Raw genomic sequence first — 21,378 nt, forward strand, 5'->3', positions numbered from 1 at the left:
AGAGAATGTGCTCCCACCCCCCGGCAGAAGCTGAGTGTGTGCTGCAAGTGTGCGGCCTTTCCTGAACACACACCTGGTGCCAGGAGGGAACACGGGGGTGGGGGGGGCAGCACAGCCTCTTTCTCAGATGCTGTCACCGCTGGTATGATTCTAAGTCTGCATGTGGCCTGGCCACAGAGATTGTTTGTTTGTCTTTCTAAGAGATTTTATCATTTGTTTTTTCACATTTCGGGACTCTAACTGTGTATCGCCACCATTCTGAGTATCTACTCAGCACGCTGGTATCCTCTTCTCAACACAATCATTCAACCACCAGGTAGCACAACTTGAAAAAATGTGGATGGTTTCTGGAAGTTTAACACACGTTCTGTGAATGACTGATGCCTTCTTCTGGTCAAGCAGGCATACCGACAGCTGCTTGCTGACACCCAGTGCCCTCTGTTCAAGCAGGGCCTCCTCTTCTGTTCACGGGATGGACGTGCACTGTGACCCGTCGTAGGCAAAGTTGCAGATGAGGCGGTCCAAGTTTACATGTCTTGACTGGCTTAAGAATGATGGCTAAATAGCCTTGAGTTTCAAGAGCCACAGCAAAACTGATGATCAACGGTCTGATGACTTGTGTAAGATCCGACATTAGTTGAAGATGAACAAAGACTAGGGAAGTAGAAAATAATTCTCAGGTTTTGTACCTTCAACCCCAAATCACACTCAGTCAAGTCTACTCGTGGCGAGGATCAAGGTCTGTGACTTTATTACGAATTAATATGTATACTTGCTTTAGAAACTCATCTTTATGTGCCCTTGGCCACCAGGGTGTTCCCCCCACCCCCATGATTAACACACATAAAAAAAAGACAGGAATTCTGGCTGCATCCCCTATTCGAGGGTGAGCAAGCATGGACCACACTAAGTAGACAACAGTGACCGCCCGCAGCGCCCTGCTGTCCGTCCCTGTCACAGTCGCGAGGACAGACGTCCTTTCTCCTGCACAGTCTCCATCAAGTCCAGTCTTCCTAGAGGCTGCGGGAGACGGGCTTTCAGCGGCCAGCAAGCCAAGCCAACTCCTTCCAGCAATACCCCCTTCTCACGCAGACACGAATCTTCCGGCTCAAAACGCACACAGCAAAAGCAGTCTCCAGTCTCGGTGCCCTTAGCTGGCTGCACCTTAGAAACGGCACTGGAAGGACTTGATTTTTTTTTTTTAAGCTTCAAAGCACTTTGCCATCGAGAAAGCTTTTCAGGGGCAGGTGAGTCTTGTGGCCGATTTGATCTCGATCCCTATCTGCTCTCCCTTCCTGTCCTCCCCTGCAGGAAACAGGTACCTCCGCACCCTCTGGATGCTGACAGTGCGGACGAGTGAGTGCTCAATACTACACAGTCACCTCTCCAGGCTGCTGGGTTTCAGAGGCAGCCCAGGAGCCAGAGAACTGGAAAGACATCGAGGACATCTGGAAACAAAACCTGCAAACAGCCACCATGGAAACCCCGCTGACAAGAAACAGAAGAGTCCACGGTCCCTGGGACACTGCTGTCTGTCTTTCTGCCCCGCTTCTCCAGGTGAGTTTGTTCTGTGCAGGGTGTGTTCCAGACAGGCTCTGGGGCACCGCAGCCATAGGCGTGTTCCCACGAGGCTCTCCTGATGGGGAGAGGGAGACAGAGACCCAAAATCCAGGTGTTGTCATAGGTTTGCCTGGGACGACTGGTCAGCTCAGAGGCGGCCGGGAACAGGCGCAGGAGACTTAGTTCACCACATCGTAGTAGTAATTGCGCAGCCGCAGCTCCACCGCTGCGAATCCGGGTCTGCTCTCCACGCTGAAAAGGGAAGACACCCATTACTGTTTGTCATCACGCCAGGAAAACAGCAAAACCCCAGCTGGAGCCACTGCAGGTCAAGTGCAAATGGCTGCGCCCCCTGCTGGCTTTCTCCAGCACCTGCGGCTCACAGCAATACCTGCTCCCCAGCCCTGGGTGACCTGTGAGAAGGTCTACAACATCAGGACCACCCCAGAACCTGCAGAACCTCATCTGTATTCCACAAGACCCCAATGTGACTCGTGTCCACCTTCACGACGACAGAAAAGCTTCGCACTTAAAGTCTGGATCCTTAACCCAGAGACTGTCTCCTTGCGACCTGGCAAAAACAGATAATGTTTGTAATAACTTGGTCAATGTGCCGCCGACATACCTGTAACATTTGACTTGTAACCTTGTTGAGAAAAAAAATATATACACAGTTTAAACATCCCCTCACCACACGCCAACAGGATGGCTCTAGATTTCTGAAAATGTGCTGTTGATACAGGTTCTTACTAAAATGCAAAACCCGTCACAGCAGAAGCAAAGATGCAGGCGAGGTGGATTATAAACCTTCACACAGCAAGATCTTACCTTTTTGTCACCTGTCAGGTTAGGCAATGACATAGGTAAACTATGGGAAGAAATTTGTAATCTCTCAGCACGCTTTTACAGACATCTCTGCTTTCTCTCAGAAGAAGGCATGGGACAGAATCTACTAGAAGCAAACATTCCTTAAAATTCTAAGAGTCTATCCTGTTTAGAAAGAATTTTTCTTATGCTTGCAGGATTTTTGGCTATATGGCAAGTGGGTAAAATGGCTCAATAAGTGAAGCAGAACTAGAGGTTAAAATACAAACTGTCCATCTTCAACACTTCTGACCTACAGCGACGGTTTTACAGGGTTCAGTCTCAGAAACAAGAGAACAGTCAGGGCGTGGGCATGAGGCCTGAGCATCACTCACCAATACAAAGGCAAAAGCGGTTTCTAAAGAACCAAAATGGGTTGTTTTGTCAAAGGGCATGGAAATACAGTAAGCCCTGTAAAGGTTCTATGACTTTAAGTGAAACAAAATATAACTAAACCAGGGGTCCCCAAACTTTTTATACAGTGGGCCAGTTCACTGTCCCTCAGACCATTGGAGGGCCAGACTATAAAAAAATCTATGAATAAATCCCGATGCACACTGCACATATCTTATTTTAAAGTAAAAAAAAAAACAAAATGGGAACAAATACAATATTTAAAATAAAGAACAAGTAAATTTAAATCAACAAACTGACCAGTATTTCAATGGGAACTATGGGCCTGATTTTGGCTAATGAGATGGTCAATGTCCGGTTCCCTATTTGTCACTGCTAGCCGTAACAAGTGATATGACATGCTTCTGGAGCCCTGACGTGTGCATCCCGCATCACCGGAAGTAGTACTGTATGTGAGCAACACTGCGCTTTGTGGCGCTGCCACATACAGTACTCCAGGACCACCTCTCACTGACCACCAATGAATGAGGTGCCCCTCTGGAAGTGCGGCAGGGGCCAAATAAATAGCCTCAGGGGGCCGCATGCGGCCCGCGGGCCATAGTTTGGGGACCCCTGAACTAAACGAAATTGATATAAGCAAGAGTTAGGTTCCTAAGGTTCTCATTAGTCTTATAACAAAACGATGTTACTCGAGGACCTAGTATCCATGGTTGCACCTCTGGTTTTCAAAGCAAGCAAAAACTGCTTGAAAATAGCCATCCACAGTCACGGCTGGGATTTAGGTCTCCCTGGGGGGGGGGGGGGGTGTTGCCAGCCACTCTAGGAGGGAATGTGATGGCCAAACCCTGGCATGCAGAAACACCCATAGAAAACTGTGTCAACACAGAAAGACAGTCCACACAGTGAGAACACAAGCTCATCACCTTTGTCAAACAGAATGTTCTGCTCCAACTACGGGGACCCTAATGCACAAAGGACAGGACTGAACCCTGCTCTGTGGGCTTCATTCACCCAGGAACTAAGCACCAAGACAACTAAATCAGAGAAACAGGAATACAGACTGGGCCTCAGAGAAGACAAGACACCTGGTCAGGTGCCCTAGGGAATCTCTCCTTTACTGTGGATGAGGCCACCATGTGGAACCTAGGATGACCCTGCGCAAGGGCAGAAGGGGGTGACTGAGTGTCCTGTGTGTGTGCTGCTTCTGTCCAGCCGGGCCCGAAAGGCTTTTTCTACCCTTCTCCTTGTGCCCTCACCGTTCCCCTCTCTCCCTGCTTCTCCTCTCCTTTCTTGTGCCCGAGCTCTGTCCTGCTGTTGTCAGGTGGAAAGCCCCTTTTGAAAGAGGCCAGTATGGAGCCCATAAGTCAGAGCTCTCCATCGTTTGCTCAGTGTGCCATCCCATGTTCATGTGGGGGAGAATTTCTTTCATGTTTGCTTAGTAACACCCAGCCCAGAACTGTGACCTCCAGGAGGCACAGGCCATCTGGTACTTATTCACAGTGTAGTCAATGGAGGATGGTCAATAGATGTGTCAGTGACACATCTAAAGGTGTGTATGTATATGTCTTTCTCTCTAAATTTTTATATATATATTCTCTATCTATCCTACCTACCTATCCATCAATCCATCCACCCATCCACTATGTATTGATTGATTAATCTGTCCACTTATTATCTGTCTACTTAATTTCTATCCATCCATCCATCCATCCATCCATCACCTATAAATTAATGCATCTAACTATTCATCCATCTATCCTTCTATTCATTCATTCATTCATTCATTCATTTATCCTTCCTTCCCTTCCTTCCTTCCTTCCTTCCTTCCTTCCTTCCTTCCTTCCTTCCTTCCTTCCTTCCTTCCTTCCTCCCTCCCTCCCTCCCTCCCTCCCTCCCTCCATCCCTTCCTTCTGTCTATATTCTATGTATCACCCATCCATCATTTATCAATCAATTAATCTATCCATCCAGCCAGCCATCCTTCTACCCATCCATCATCTCTCTATCTCTCTATTTATCTACCTCTCATCTATCTTTCTACCTACCTACCCACCTACAAGTCTATCAGGCACCTGGGTAAAGGCAGCTGACTATTTACGATGGAGGAAAGCTTCGAGACCATACATGGGTCATTTTTATTTATGTCACTGAATTCACCAGGTTCTGGAAACTCCCCATGTTCCATGTCCCATGCAACTGTTTCATTTCCTTCTGCAAATAACTATCTGAACCCAGGAGGTCCTCACACACATGTACAGTGCTCTCCCAGGCCCTGTGTCCTCTAGCTTTGAATTGCCAGTGGACTCATCTCTTCCAAGAACACATGATAGAAAGCACTTTATTTTTTATTGCCTTCTTCCTCAAGTGCAGGCTCCTTTGGGGGCAGGGGCTGGGCTCTGTGAGGTTTGCTGAGGTTAACTCCCCAGGTTGCTAGACCAGCTCCTGATGCTTTAGAGTTGGGGTCCCCAAACTTTTTACACAGGAGGCCAGTTCACTGTCCCTCAGACCGTTGGAGGGCCGGACTATAAAAAAAACTATGAACAAATCCCTATGCACACTGCATATATCTTATTTTAAAGTAAAAAAACAAAACGGGAACAAATACAATATTTAAAATAAAGAACAAGTAAATTTAAATCAACAAACTGATCAGTATTTCAATGGGAACTATGGGCCTGCTTTTGGCTAATGAGATGGTCAATGTCCGGTTCCATATTTGTCACTGCTAGAGGTAACAAGTGACATGACGTGCTTCTGGAGCCGTGATACATGCGTCCTGCGTCACCGGAAGTAGTACTATATATGAGCAATGCAGCACATTGCAGCGCTGCCACATACAGTACTCCAGGAGCACAGGATGCTCCTCTCACTGACCACCAATGAAAGAGGTGTCCCTTCTGGAAGTGCGGCGGGGGCCGGATAAATGGCCTCAGGGGGCCGCATGTGGCCCGCGGGCCATACTTTGGGGACCCCTGCTTTAGAGCCTTCCTTGTTGGTCATACTAAAAAATGTTTCATTTTTTTGCAATCAACTGTACATCATTTAACTACTTATATTTAGACAAGGTCTCTGTCTCTCCCTGACTGGCCCCCAACATTCTAGGTCATTATAAGAAAGCCTTAACCCTTCAGACATACAGCTTGTTGGGAAAAGAAGCAAAGTTGGATAAGGAGTTGTCATTCTAATTTTAGGCACAGGCCACCATTACTGTTTCTCCCCCATTGGTGCTTCAGCCCTGTTGCTAATTCCTAGAGATCTGCATAGAGCTCACTGGAAAGCACTGCTGGGCTTGGCAGAGATGGCAGAAACAGCACTTCCTGCAAACCTCTCGGACAGTGACGGAAATCTCCAGGCAGGAAATTCCCTGGGAAGCAATGCTGTCCTAAAGAGGAGTGTTCTTCCCAGCTCCCACTCCAGCGAACACCAAGAGCTGTCCCCTCCCGTCCTCCTCCACGGGCCACTCTGGCAGTAACAGCATGAAGAGCTGTGGGTGTCCATGAAGACACAGGCGGGGAGCAGATTTGGTCCTGAATCCCATCACAAGAAGAACGTGCCCAGGGCTCATAGTATTCAAGGCTCACCATGCCCACCCGCCCAGATCCGATGCAGGTGTGTCTTGCCTGCACCCCCTCCCTCCTGGCCGCCATGGTTCACCCTGCTGGGCACATCTCCTGACATCCCGCCTCCCTCGCACCCCTCACTGGTCCCCGTCCACCACAAAGAGCCACGGACAGAAACAAACATGTCAGCACTCACATTCAACACAAAACACCAACTTTAGCCATCTCCCTGAGAGTTAATTTTATTTCTAGTTTGTATTTCATTTGTTTCAGAATGAGTTCAAGTTCATTTTCTCAGAGGAAGCAAAGCTTTCAAATGAAGCCACAGGCGGACTGGAGAGCCAAGAAATGTTCACGGGCTCGCACGCCCAAGGGCGCGCCCTCCCCCGAGCTCCACGCGTCTCCAGACCCGGGGTCTGTTCTGCCCCCAGTGAAGCCTCACGGCCCACCAGGCCCCAGAACCCGGCCGGGCACCCGCGGCACAGTGCCTGCTACCGGGGCGGCCTGCGCTGTGCCCAGCGGCGTTACAGGAGCCAGTGCTGCCAAGTGCAGCTGGGTGGGCTGCCTCGCTCAGGGCCCATGGAGAGGCTCAGAGGCGCCCCCAGCCTCCCACCCCCTGCCTGCCAGAGGCCCCTCAAAGTGGGACAGCTGGACCGGAACTGGCGCAGGTGCAAGGTGGCAAGTTCAAGGTCTGTATCAAGGTCTGTAGCACCACTCAGGGGTCACGTGTCTTCGGTTTCCCCTGTGACCCCACCCCTACCACAATTTCTAGCCCAGACTTTTCTTTGGTTTCCATTTTGAAAATGGCTGAGACCCACCTGTCAGTGATTCTAATGATTCTCGTTTGGGCGCTAGCGGGTGAGGGGGAAGGAGGGTGGTAAGAAACTAGTCAAGACTTCAAAGAATGGACACCCCCCCATACCTGAAATCTAGTTGTAGCCTTTCTCTCTCGCTGACACTCTGATATCCCTTCAGTAGAAATAGCCGGGGCCCAGAGGGGCACCTTTGGTCTGCAAAGGGCCATTCTCTGAACCAGGTCAGCACCAGTCACTGAACAAACTGCCCTCTCCCTTTGGTGCTGACCCCATGCTGCTTCTAGATGATGATGTAATCCTTGAGTTGCACACCCACCCATGGTGGGTGAACAGGGCTTCCTGGGCTGTTGCAGAATCCCAGGTGGTACCTGAGAGCACTTGTGATATCCCTCATCCTTAGGATGCTCCTGCACCCCCAGCTGCTGTATCTCAGAGGAAAACTGGCCTCCCAAGTATTAGATCTACTTCAAGTATACAAGCTCCTCCCGACTGCAGAACCAGAGTACTGCCAAGTCGGACATGGCAATGCCAGAGCTGCAGACACCCCAGCTCGGGCTCCCCGCCATGTACTCACAGCCTGCTCTACACCCAGGCAAGGAAGGCCCCTCTTCCCAGCGAGGGGCTTCCTGGATTCCCAGGTGTGCTGGGCCTCCCTTGCCTGCTAGGCTGCCCCAAACACCCCCTGCCATGGATGTGTTTGCTCCAGGCAGGATGCATTCCAGTCCTCAGGGCGGACGCTGGGGGCCCTGCTCCCTGGTCAGAGTCCACTTCGCGGGAAGTGCTACCCAAGCCAGTTCGTCCGTGAGCCACCAGCACCGTGGTTATGCCTCACTCTACAAGGCGGTCAGGAATCAGGGAAGTAGCCATTTCCCTCTAAGTACCTCGGCCATCCTCTGTCACCAAAAATGGTCACAAGGCACCACCCCAGACTCTCAGGAATGTCTTTCTAATTTCACCCCTTCCCTCCCCCTAGGGCCAATATTATCTGCATTAAAATTTTGACATCCTGGATTAGAGTAGTTGTCTACATTTGTTTTGTAGACTGAAGAATATAAGTGCACAGTTTGGAAAGCAAGACATCTCTTACACTGTTTGGGAGGGAACGTGCCCCCACCTCCTGAGAGACAGAACTCAGGGGTCTTCAGCGCCCACCTAGGCCGTGCACCCTGCAGCAGCGTGAGCGTGGCAGCAGGGGCGGGTACTCACTCGTACGTCCAGCACAGGTTCATGAGGTCATACATCTCTCTCGGGCACCCTGCAGGGCAGCCCATCCTCTCGCCTTTCTCCAACATCGCGGAAACTTCACTGCCTTTCATGCCCTGAAACATGCAGAATATACCTGAGCTTCTTAAACGTACATGCAGAAAAACAAAACAAGGCAACATCGACATCCCACTCCCCCACAAAGAAACAAAAAATATATATAACATGCAATTTCAATTACAAAAAAAAAATACAGAAACAAGAGCACCTAGCCTATGATCTAGAAGTCAGATGCGGTTACCCTTGGGGGAAGCCATGCATGCAGGGGTAACGGGGACTTGGGGTGCTGTCTGTTTCTGTATCTGGGGGCTGGGTTATTGGGTATGTCCCATGTGTGAAGATTCATCAAGCTGTATCCTAGCATTTGCGTGTATTTCCGTATGTGTATTTTGATTTAAAAAAAAAAAAAAAATATATATATATATATATATATATAATGAGCTGCCAATGTAATACTGGAAATAGCCGTAGCATATTTCAACTTCAATTAATGTTGATTTGGACATATTTTATGCATATTTACATTTGTAATATGCAATGAAATAAAAGGCATACTGCCAGTTAGCATACTTCTCTTGCTATTTAGAATAAACTGAGGTCGTATCAATGGTCCACTGTCAAAAGGTAGCTAAAGATGCAGGAGGGATGCCCGGGTTACAACTCTCTGGGTCCTGTACTGATACTGCTCTGTTCTGATGGCCGCATGATTAGAACATGGGATGGGAGGCTAACCCGGTACGGCTTCTGTCCATAGGAGAACGCTTCCCACATCAACACCCCAAAGCTCCACACGTCACTCTTGCTGGAGAACTTGTAGTAGTTGATACACTCCGGTGCGTACCACTTCACTGGCCACTTCCCGTGGGTCTGGGCCTGCAAGCGGTGCAAACGGAGAGCTGCCATGAACAAGTGTGCACCCACGTTCTCAGCAGCACTAGTCACACGTTTCCCCTGACAGATGAATGGACAGACAAAACGGGGTCTCCCCACACAACAGGATGCTCTTCAGCCTTACAGAGGAAGGAGATTCTGACACATCCAACCTTTCATTATGCTGAGTGAAATAAGCCAGTCTAGTCACAAAAGGACAAATACGGTGTGGTTCTAGTCATCTGAGGGCCCTACCATCATCCAGTCACAGAGACAGAAAGTAGAGTAGGGGTCTGCAGGTTCTGGGGGCAAAGGGAGGAATGGAGAGTCAGTGTCTAATGGAAATACTCCTGGAGATTGGTGGTAAACGAAGTGAAGGTACTTACCCCGGCTGAACTGTAATCTTGGAAATAGTTAAGAGGGTAAAATTGATGCTCAGTTTGTTTTGCCGAGATTAAAAAGAGAGAATAAAATCATGACTCCCAAAATGCCGTGTGTGTGCGTGTGTGTGTGTAACACATGCATGGGGGTATGTATTTCATCTGAATCTTAAACCTAATATTAAATCCTACATGTTTACAGTCTTAAGATTTAAATACATCTTTTTATGATTCAGGTAGAATTTCTTGTATCTTTCAGTCATTTTCTCCCACCTCTTCCTTTGGCCACTCTCAGCATCGTGGAGCTTGCTGTCGGCAATGCTTGAGTAAAGCCTGAATATTACGTCACGGTCGTGCTCCGAGAAATGCCGGGCTTTTCCTAAGCGTACCTGCCTGTAGTTTTAAGCCAACACTAATCATTTTGGCAAAGGCTGTTGGCTAGCATCATTTTAAACTGGTTTGAACTCTTTAATGAAAAAAAAGTGTTAGTAAAGAGATCAAAATCATGCCTACCAAAAAACCCTTTCCTTGAAGGCTTGGGGTTCAGTGTGGCGGGGGAGTCCTGCTGCCTCCCGGGGTGTCACTCTGAGCTGGGTGAAGATGTCTAGGGCAGAGGGAGGGAGGCGATGCGCCTGAGGTGGGTTAGGAGGGGCGACTTGCGGACAGGAACCTGCGATGCCATGGCAGTTCTCTGGGTGGCACACCGACTACACCTCTGTCTCATTCAGGTTATGCATTATTATTATTTTTTACTTTGATTTCACAAGTTGTGACCAATATAGTCATATGTGTTATTTTAAGTTTCTTCTGAATTTTGAACTAATAAAAAGATAAACCTTTGACAAATCTTAAATATGACAAAAGGTCAGTCTCGGTCCAGCACCAACTCTAAATTCTCATCTACTAAGACAACCACGTTTGATAGGTTTTCTTGGATCCTTCCAGGAAAATACATATACAAATACAAATAGGAAATGTATACTTTTGGGGGAATAATAACACTAGAGACATACCTTTGTGTACTTTCCTTTTTAATTTTTCTACTTAACTATGTATCTTACACATAGTTCTATGTCAGGACATGTAAGAAAGTCAATTTTAGAAGAGTTAATGGTATGCTTCCTATAAATCTACAATTAACTTAACCAACCTCCTACTGAGAGGCCGTTCGGTAGTTTCCCGACTTTTGTTAGATACCCATCATGCCAGAATGAACATGACCACCAGTGAGTGAAGGCAGACGACCTCAAAGATACTGCGAGTTTGGCTCCAGAGCAGCCCCCCCCCCCCCAATAAAGTGAGTCACACGAATTTTTTGGTCTTGCAGTGTAAATAAAAGTTATATTTACACTACACTGTAGTCTACTAGGTGTGCAATAGCATTAAGTCTAAAAGAATAATGTACATACCCTAATTAAAAATGCTTTATTGCTAAAAAATGCTAGGCATCATCTGGGGCCTCAGCGAGTCATCATCCTTGCTGGAGGAGGGTCGCATCTCAGTGTTGACGACTGCTGATGGAACAGGCTGGTAACGGTTGTGGGAATCTGTGGCAGTTTCTTAAAATGAGAACCATGAAGTTCAGTGCAGCGGCGGACTCTTCCTCTCACAGACGGTTTCTCCGTAGCATGGGATGCTGTGGGATAGCCTCTGGCCCACAGCAGAACTCTCGGACTTGGAGGCAGTCCTCTTAAACCCTGCCCTGCTGTATCAGCTGAGTCTAAGCCACCTTCTAGATCCTTTGTCATCACTGCAACAATCTTCACGGCACCTTCACAAGGAGAGTCGGCTCCACCTCAGGGAACCACTTTCTCTGCTCACCCATGTGACACAACTCGACATCCCTTACCGCGTTATCACAGACTGCAGCGAGTCCGCCACAACTCCAGGCTCCGCTGCTCATTCTGCATAGTTCTCTTGCTGTTTCCACCACACCTGCAGTTCCTCCCTTTACTGAAGCCTCGAACCTCTCAGTCATCCAGTCAACTTCTTCCAAACTCCTGTTGATGTTGATAGTTTGACCTCTTCCCATGAATCACAGACGTTCTCAGTGGCATCTAGAATGGTGAACTCTTCCCAGAAGGTTTTCAACTTACTTAGTCCTGACCCATCAGAGGAATCACTATGACAGTTATAGAGGCCATTGCAAGGTTAACGATTGGTCTAATTTCAATATTGTTGTGTCTCAAGGAGTAGATAGAGCCTCAGAGGAGGAGAGCAGGAGGGGAAGGCTGGTCATTGGAGCAATCAGAACACACACAACATTTGTTAAGTTTGCTGTCTCAGGGGCGCAGTTCATGATGCTCCGAAGCAATTGTGATAGTAACATCAATCATCACTGAGCACAGATCACATGCACATAAAAAAGACAATAATAATGAAAAAGTCTGGAATATTGCAAGAATTACCAATATGTGACACAGAGACATCAAGTGAGCAAATGCTGATGGAACAATGGTGCGGGCAGACTTGCGTGCACAGGGTTGCCACAAACCTTCAATTTGAAAAAGATACAGTATCTATGAAATGGCATTAAAGGAGGTGTGCCTTGTTTTCCCCATGTGCTGGGCCCTCAGAAGGAGCTGCTGTACCACAGGGCTCGAGTGTTCTCAGCCTTAGCACTGTGCAGTTTTGGCTGCCGAGCCCAGGTCTCTGGGGGTCAAGCTCTGTGTTTCCATTGCTATCATTTCTCTTTAATCTGTTCCACTTTCTATTCTTTTCTGTCTCATTCTGCTTTTTTTTTTTTAATTCAGTGAGAGGAGGGGAAGTAGAGACAGACTCCCTCATGTGCCCTGACCGGGAACCACCAGGCAAACCCACTAGGGGGTAATGCTCTGCCCATCTGGGGCTGTTGTTCTGTTGCTCAGTAGCTGAGCTCTTCTTAGCTCTGAGGTGGAGGCCATGAAGCCATCCTTAGTGCCAAGGGCCAACTTGCTCCAATCGAGCCATGGCTGCGGGAGCGAAAGAGAGAGAGAGGAGAGAGAGAAGCGAGAGGAGGAAGGGTGGAGAAGCAGATGGGTGCCTCTCCTGTGTGCCCTGACTGGGAATCAAACCTGGGACTTCCACACACTGGGCCAATGCTCTACCACTGACCCGACCAGACAGGGCCTCATTCTGCTTTGTTTTCTCAAGAAACATCCTCTGTGGCATCATCTTTTCCGAGTGTTCAGTCTCTTTCTGCAGGTTCTAACGTGGCTTTTAGCTTTTTGTACAATAGGATAATTTGATGCCCAAGTATATTGTGAGCCAGTTACAACATTAGGTAACACAACTAGCTTTGCCTGACACAATTATCACTCTTGTTTTTGTTATGATGGGAACATTTAATATCTACTCTCTTAGCCAATTCCAAGTATATCACACAATATTGCTAACTCTAGTCACCATGCTGTACATGAGATCCCCATGTTCACTTATGGCTGAAAGTCTCTACCCTTTGACCACCTTCGCCTGTTTCCCTCCCCACAAGCTACTCCCTGTGTTCAGTTGTTTTGGATTCCACATATAGGTGAGGTGATAGAATACTTTGTCTTTTCCTCTCTGACTTATCTCACTCAGTATAACGCTGTCAAGTCTCAACTATATTGCTGCAAATGGCAGCATTTCCTTCTGTATAATAGTTGAATAGTGTGTGTGTGTGTGTGTGTGTGTGTGTGTGTGTGTACATTTTCTTTTTTTTTTTTTTTTTTTTTTGTACTTTTCTGAAGCTGGAACTGGGGAGAGACAGTCAGACAGACTCCCGCATGCGCCCGACTGGGATCCACCCGGCACGCCCACCAGGGGCGACACTCTGCCCACCAGGGGGCGATGCTCTGCCCCTCCGGGGCGTCGCTCTGCCATGACCAGAGCCACTCTAGCGCCTGGGGCAGAGGCCAAGGAGCCATCCCCAGCGCCCGGGCCATCTTTGCTCCAATGGAGCCTTGGCTGCGGGAGGGGAAGAGAGAGACAGAGAGGAAGGAAGGGGGGGGTGGAGAAGCAAATGGGCGCTTCTCCTATGTGCCCTGGCCGGGAATCGAACCCGGGTCCCCCGCACGCCAGGCCGATGCTCTACCGCTGAGCCAACCAGCCAGGGCCTGTGTGTACATTTTCTTTATCCACTTATCCGATGATAGACATTTAGGATTTTTCTAAATCTTAGCCATTGTAAATAATGCTGTAATGAACATGGAATATATAGATCTATCAGATAGTGTTTTACTTCCTTCAGAAAAATATGCAGAGGTGGGATTGCTAGATCATTTGGTAACTCTACTCTCAATTTTTTGAAGAACCTCCACACAGAGGAGCCACATAGGGGCTGCACCAACCTGCATTCCCACCAAGAAGGCACGAGGGTTCCTTCTTCTCCACATCCTCGCCAACACTTATTGCCTGACTTTGGTAACGGGCACTCAGACAGCTCAGAGGTAATGTCTCACCTCCTTGGTTAAGTGTATTCCCATATATTTCATTCCTTTTGATGCAACCGTCAGTGGGATTGTTTTCTTAATCTCCATTTCTGATACTTAATCGTTGATTCCCTGTTGTTCCAAGGAACACAGTTTGGAAGATACTATTCTGAGTAAATCTCAAGTTGTGAGAAATTAAGAGTATTTCTATTTTTTAACAACAGAATCAACACTTAAGGAGAACATTTTTTACACAGTTATTTTTAAGTAGGGAAAATGCTTCTTGAAACCCGACCATAATAAAATATAAAAGAGGTGCATTTGCAGTTCTGATTTTTCTACTGCTGCCTTGCACACTGGCTAGGTTTCCCTACCTTGTAGTAGTTTTCATCAGCACGGAGTGCTTTGGAAAGTCCAAAATCACTGATCTTGGCGTAGTGTTGAGTGACCAGCAACACATTTCTTGCAGCCAGATCCCTGTGCACAAAATTGCTCTCCTCCAAATACTTCATTCCCATAGAAACCTGATGAACGAGCTCTATGATGTTCTTGTCCTTGACGTGCCTGAAAGTCAAGTGTGTCATTAGCGATAGTGGATAGTTGTCTATTTCAGAACAACAGCTGTGCTCCCCACACAGACACAGGGTCAGTCCTCTCATTTCTTATTCTCTTGAAGCAACAATCATGAGCAGTGACAAGTAACCTCCTTAACCTATAGCTGTTCAGAGTGAACACCATTCCCCCAGTGTTCCACTGGCACAATTTCCCAGGCTTGCTTTGGATTATGTGAGGAAGAGTTCAGTAGGGTGGTGAGATCCCACTCAAGGAGAGCCGGGCTTCATCTGGAATCCTCATTCTAATATCAGAAAGAAAACTAAACCAACCCCGAATCTCCGTTTTATTAACTGTAAAGTAGGGGTAACACCTTCCTTCTACCGAGAATAAGGACACAATCTAAGTAAAGTACAAACACAATAGGGCAAATGACTATTTGCACGAGTATTTCATGTGAGTTCTTCCATCTCCGTGGGGGGTTTTAGATGAGAGCACAGCAGCAGAGGTTTTCAGGAGTAATGACTACTGGTGATGGAGATGTCAACCAGACAGGCGGGGCATCACCATCGTCCTTCAGGACATGTTTATTTAATATTTCCTGTGAAAACCAGGATTTTTTTCCTTGTGAGACAATACTGACTGCCAAGGTATTCTAATAGTGATTCTATCACTGGACCAACACAGAGTGAGCCAAGGAGAATGAAAAGCAAATTGTGGCAATATAGGGGCTTTTTACACACAAAAAACTAAAGGAACACTTGATCCAAAGACGATAACTACCTCCCCTCCTCTCGCAAGGTCCCTGCAAGGCATGGGAGGAGAGAGGCTTCCCAAAGAAACCATGTTTGGCTGCAGCTGGGCCCTGCCCCTCACAGGATAAGCTTCTGGGGTTCCTAAAGATACCTGTTCTGCTGTAGATATTTATTGAGCGGACCGAGTTCCGCCATCTCCATAACCAGCATCCAGGACTCGGCCTCGCAGATCCCGATCATGCGCACGATGTAAGGGTTGTCGAGCTGCTGCATGACGTTGGCTTCGGCAAGCAGCTCGTCCTTCAGGGCCGGGTCGTTGGCCTCGTTCTTCAGGATCTTCACAGCCACTGTCTTCACCACTCTGCAGAAGACAGCACAACAGACTCCTCAAAGTGGCTCTCACTTCTACACACGTGCCTTCTAGAAACGGGGTCATACCAACGACAACAGCGGAATGGAGATACAGCTTAAGAAGCCACGCTATATGCGACTAGTTTTCCAACAATATTCTGCCATTGTATAGAAGTTATTTGTAGACATGGTTAACATCTATTAAAACTCATGGGGGTAGGGGTGGTGCTAAAGAATGTCCCAGCCATTTAGAATGCCTGAATATAATAGGATACTTAAATAACGTTCAAATAGACCTTACAAACTATGACATCTATGGATTCCCATAACTCTCTGAGATTTACCATCTTGGATTATGTGTAACATATGTGACTACAATGTTACTTTCATTCCAGATGCAGAAAGTCAACAGCACGTGCTGTTGTTAAAACTTGTCATTGACAACACACTCGTGAACTGAGCTCTGTTCATTTCAAGCAAGTGTGCAAAAACAAATTAATTATTTCTTATTTTCTAATAAAATACATCACACTACTCCTGTTGGAACTTTTGAAAACATCCTGATAGAGCAGGGCTCGCATAAATGAATGGAACGTCGCTATGCTTGGTTTGGAAAAGTGCCTCTCTCTGTGATGTGATTCCCACAAATGCAGGGGCACACCTCTTCTGCTGAACTCCAGAACGGGAGCATGAAGGAGGAACTGTCCAACAACAGAGGTAAAGTGAGAGAAGAGGAGGGTAAGTCCGACACACATTCAGACAAGCACAGATGACCCCAGCGTGGAATTCAACGAGTGTCTGCACACTGGACACAGGGAAGGAGGCCCAGACGCCACCAGCAGCCAGGAGCCCCTCCTCCTCCTCCCACGATCATGAAACTACTGTCCTATGCTGTCTGTAGACTGTTTGTTTGACCTTCACATTTCAGTCAACCATCCACCTGGACACGTTTTATGTATGGTGTGAAGTGAGGGGGGGGTGTGTGTCAAAATTAATAAGCAAAAACCTCTAGATTCCTCCCAATGTGTAAAGAAGAAACACCCACAGCATCCTGCAGGACAGAGAGGAGAAATATCATAGCTCATTTTTTGTAAGACCAGCATGACCCTGATGCCAAAACCAGACAAGAAAATGACAAGGAAATAATTTACTGGTATCCCTCATGAATATAGATGCAAACATTCTACGAGAAATAATAGAAAGTTCAGTGAAGTATGAAAAAGATATTATGAATATGTAATTCATGAACAGGATGAGGTTATTCCAGGAATGCAAGGTGGGTTTAATATTTGAGAATCAACCACTGTGTAATTTACTACATTGCACAATAAAGGAGAAAAACCGTGTGTTTATCCTAGCGGAGGAAAAAAGGGTTCAATCAAACATAATGTATAATGCATAACTGAAAACAAATCTCTCAGAAAATTACAAGTAAAAGGGAAATTTTCCTAATCTGGTAAGTACACACCTACTGGGGAAATACTGAAAGTTTCCCCTGGAATCGGGAGTGAGCGGGGGAGGTGACAGCCACTTGTATCCTACTTTGGAACCACAGTTCCCGGCTAATACAATAACGCAAGAAAAAAACATAACACGTATAAGGGTGTGAAAGAATGACGTTGATGTAAAACTGTCATTATTCATAGATGACACATTTCTGGGTCAAAGACTACACAGGGAAACTGCTAGAAATAATAAGGAAGAAATAGGTGAATTCAGCAAGGTTTCTGGGTTTCAGGTCAACAGGCAAAACCAGTCCTAGTGCCACACTCACCCCATGCCAAGGATAAGCAAATAAAATGTAAAAAATTATACTGTACATATAAACATCAAAAGTACTAACTATCCACAAACAAATCCAACAGAAAAAGGTATGCGACACCTCTACACAAAACTAAATAACTCTGCCGAGAGAAATTAAAGATGGCTTAAGCAAATGGAGGGTTGGGTTGTGTCCATGGATTGGAAGACTCAACACTGTAAAGTCCTCACTGTGTCCCACACTGACCCACCCCTCCGGCCTTTCCTATCCCCAAACCCTCTAGTTGAATTTACGTACCTATAATCATGTCTATGTTAATTTATATATATAATTAAGCCAGAAATTGAACTATCACAAACTGGTTGTAAATATGTATACCTTGATACAGAATAATTTAAGCCCATTTTACAAAATTACTGTGGTGTACATATACTTCAAAATAAGAATATTATTTTACAATAAGAATATTTTTCAAAATATACACATATATAGTTAACACACACACACACACACACACACACACACACACTGATGGAGCGATATTAAAAGCAAGACTTTCGTGCCTACTTTTATCTGTGTTCATGTAAATTACCTACTCAAAAAAGTTTACAAAAATTCCTTAAATTTAAAATAGCACCTAACAACAAAACTATTCATATCAGTAACATTCTGGTTCAATATTCGTAGAGAGGGGCTATTTCAAAGCATGTTATAAACCAGCACTTTTACTGACATTCTATGTGGGTTGTCTTCTAAAGACCAAATTAAACTACAGAGACTTCAGTAGTTTAGCAATTTTAATTGTTGCATAATATGTACTGTCATTTGAAATGGGGGGAGAAAGCAAATGAATAATTACACTAACTATGATATATCTGGAATTAGAAATTTTCTGGGTAAGAGAAATGAGACACAATGTTTAAAAAAATCAAAGAAAAATAAATAGACAAGACTGTTACTGAATGACTGCATTTTAATGAAGTAATATTTATGTGTATATATGTGCCTATAAATATCCTACATATATCTATTCATAGACACTAAAGCTAGTTACCAAATAGTGGTATTTGGGTGATACAAATATGACATTTTATTTATTTATTTATTTATTTATTTATTTATTTATTTATTTATTTATGGGAGAGAGACAGAGACGGGGAGACAGAGAAGGACAGATAGGGACAGACAGCCAGGAAGGGAGAGAGATGAGAAGCATCAAATCTTTTGTGTGGCGTCTTAGTTGTTCATTGATTGATCTCTCATATGCACCTTAACCGGGGGGGGGCTACAGCTGAACCAGTGACTCTTTGCTCAAGCCAGTGACCTTGGGCTTAAACCAGCGATCATGGAGTCATGTCTATGATCCCATGCTCAAGCCAGCAACCCTCTGCTTAAACTTGTGAGCAAGCACTCAAGCCAGCGGACCTTGAGGTTTCGAACCTGGGTCCTCAGCATCCCAGACTGATGCTCTATCCACTGCCCCACCACCTGGTTAGGCCAAATACCACATTTTTATATTCTTATGTTTTGCTTCTTTCCTATTTTCTAGCTCTCTACAAGGCACATGTATTATGTCTAAACTAACATATATAATTATTAGATGCATACTTAATACACATAATGGATACCATGGTGGTAACTGTGCCAGAAATGAACAATAATTATACTGTTAATAAAGATAAAAAAGATTTAGCTACAGCAGGTTACATTCTGTGTCCAGGACTAAAAGAACGTAACACCTGCCTACGCAGTTGTTCCTAGAGTGTAAGCTCCCATGAGAACGGGTGTGGTGGGACAGTGCAAAGCTTTGACTTACTTTTTCATCTGGTAGTAGCCCTTCTTCACGGTGCCAAAGTTACCAGAGCCCAGTTCTTTCTCCTCCAGGGTCAGCAAGTTCCGGTCCAGGTAGACCTCCTTGGGCCTGATCTCCTCGGGGTCCGCGTAGGGACTTTCGTACACCTCTGTGTCCATGGGCAAGGCCTCCCTCTGGGCTTCTGCGGTCAAGAAACGCACAGTCTCAGGCCTGGATCCCTTTGTAAAAGCAGAGCCCATCGCCTGCCACCCCTACCCCCTGTGTGGTCACGGCTTCCCTCTCAAGACCTTGGTCAAACTGGGTGGTTATGGTGCCAGTGAGTACTCAAGGCATGGTCTTACCCAGCTCGTACGGAGACAGTGAAAAGTCCCTCATGCCATTGTACTTGACCTTTATTTTCGTGTTAGTATTTATTAAGAGAGTGTCTTTCATGCCAAAGGCGAAGACGAATGGGGTCCTCCTAGGGACTGTGGTGACTTTACCTATGTTTGAAAATGTTGATTCTCCTTCCAATGAGAGGTGCAGTCTATGTCACCTCCCTCAGTGGCTTTTGTAATGGTGTCAACTGACAGAATCTATCAGAAGTCAGGCTTATCATATACTCAGGAGAGTTTATAAAAGGCTATTTGCTAGAAACCTGGCTCTTGAGGTTTCAGACATCATGCAAGGTGTCCAACTGTCCTGACAGCTTCTATGTCGCGAGAGAGCCCGAGTCGTGTGGAACGACCAGGCTGAGAGGCCCCAAGGCTAAGTGGGGACAGGTAGGTGCTGGCCAACCCCTAGCCCCCTGCCTCTGCATGGGCTTCACCCCCACTGGCCCAATCTGACTTCCAGAGGCCCTGGACCAAAACCACCCAGCTAAGCCTTGCCCAAATTCCTGACCTGCACCAGACAATTACAGGAGAGATCGATTAAATAATTGTTGTGTTAAGGTACTACATTTTGGCGTGGTTTTTGTAGCAATGAACAGACCAAGTTCACCAATCCAAAATGACCTAGGGTTACCGAGAACCCAAGAAGGTCACCCAGAGGCCTGTTTCTGATAAGTTAGGGAGAGGACTACTGAGGTCATGGAAGGTGATCCGCTGGGCTGCCCCCTCCAGTGGCCCCACACAGCCACCACAATCTCCTCAACAGGTCTGCAATTCCAACAGCTCAGACACCCACTGGGGTTCTGCCAGCCATCCATTACTGTGTCTGTTGAAACATATTTGTGGACACAAACATACTTCCAAGAACACGACCTCGGAAGTATGATCTCAGGGCAGTGCTAGCCCGAGAGACGGGGCGTTCAGAGCAGCCACTTTGAGGAACATGTCCCATAGAGCTGATCCACTGTGAGGGAGGCTGTGTGCCACCCCCCCCCCCCCGCCCCCAAACCGCAGTAAGTGTTGGGGACAGAGGGCATCTCACCTCTTTCAACGCCCCAGGGCCCATGCTCTGGCTCGTAGGGGTTAAAGGTCACGGAGCTCTCCGGCCGGCTCCCTGGAGAGGAAGAGACCTGAAACACACAAGCAACATGTCACCTTTCTTCACTGATGCTCTGCTGAGCTGATCTGTGTAACTACTTTGGTTGTCAAATAATCGCATTTAACTTATGCAGAGAAGACAAAGGGAAGAACAAAGAAGAAAACAGGAAAAAAAAAAATCACCAAAAAACAATGTGGCTTATCTCATTCTTCAGGCAACTGCTTGGATCCCATGAGGGCTAACTGCAGTTCAGGACCCTGTAACTCCTGAGGTCTGCTCTGCACGGGCTGGGCCGCAGAGGCTGCCGTGAGAGACGCCACCATCCTGTCCAGGCGGAGCTCCCTCCCTACTTACAGCCCTTTCAAGTCCTAGTTGCACTCCCCAGAAGATGCTGCAGGTTTTTCCTGTCCCCTGGGACTCATTTTCCTTCAACTCTTCCTCTTCAATTATACAATATGGAAGTCCTTTAAACACAAACACTAAATGGCCACCAGCTGCCCCACCCGCTCCCTAACTCCAGAGTGTCCGTGCAGCCCGAGTGTCGGCTCTGTCCCTAGCTTCTGTGGAGACCTAGCAGCATCTGGGTGATGCCAGAGGGTGGCACTAGACAGTCAGCGAACA

The 21,378-nt window shown here is 46.7% G+C and overlaps 1 protein-coding gene across 2 annotated transcripts in view; it reads right to left on the reverse strand.

Moving 5' to 3' along the window:
* Positions 1-733: 733 nt before the first annotated feature.
* Positions 734-21,378, reverse strand: part of SYK (spleen associated tyrosine kinase) — a 101,842-nt gene continuing 81,197 nt past the window's right edge. For both annotated transcript variants that reach the window (XM_066368416.1, XM_066368417.1), the window contains exons 8-14: positions 20,701-20,788; positions 19,291-19,468; positions 15,513-15,722; positions 14,429-14,618; positions 9,149-9,289; positions 8,360-8,472; positions 734-1,812 (exon numbers count right to left, since the gene is read on the reverse strand). In XM_066368416.1, coding sequence (XP_066224513.1) covers positions 1,740-1,812; positions 8,360-8,472; positions 9,149-9,289; positions 14,429-14,618; positions 15,513-15,722; positions 19,291-19,468; positions 20,701-20,788 — 993 coding nt within the window. In that variant the 3' untranslated portion in view covers positions 734-1,739. The remainder of the gene's footprint in view (positions 1,813-8,359; positions 8,473-9,148; positions 9,290-14,428; positions 14,619-15,512; positions 15,723-19,290; positions 19,469-20,700; positions 20,789-21,378) is intronic.

This window comes from Saccopteryx leptura, chromosome 2, assembly GCF_036850995.1.
Source record: "Saccopteryx leptura isolate mSacLep1 chromosome 2, mSacLep1_pri_phased_curated, whole genome shotgun sequence".
NCBI lineage: Eukaryota > Metazoa > Chordata > Mammalia > Chiroptera > Emballonuridae > Saccopteryx > Saccopteryx leptura.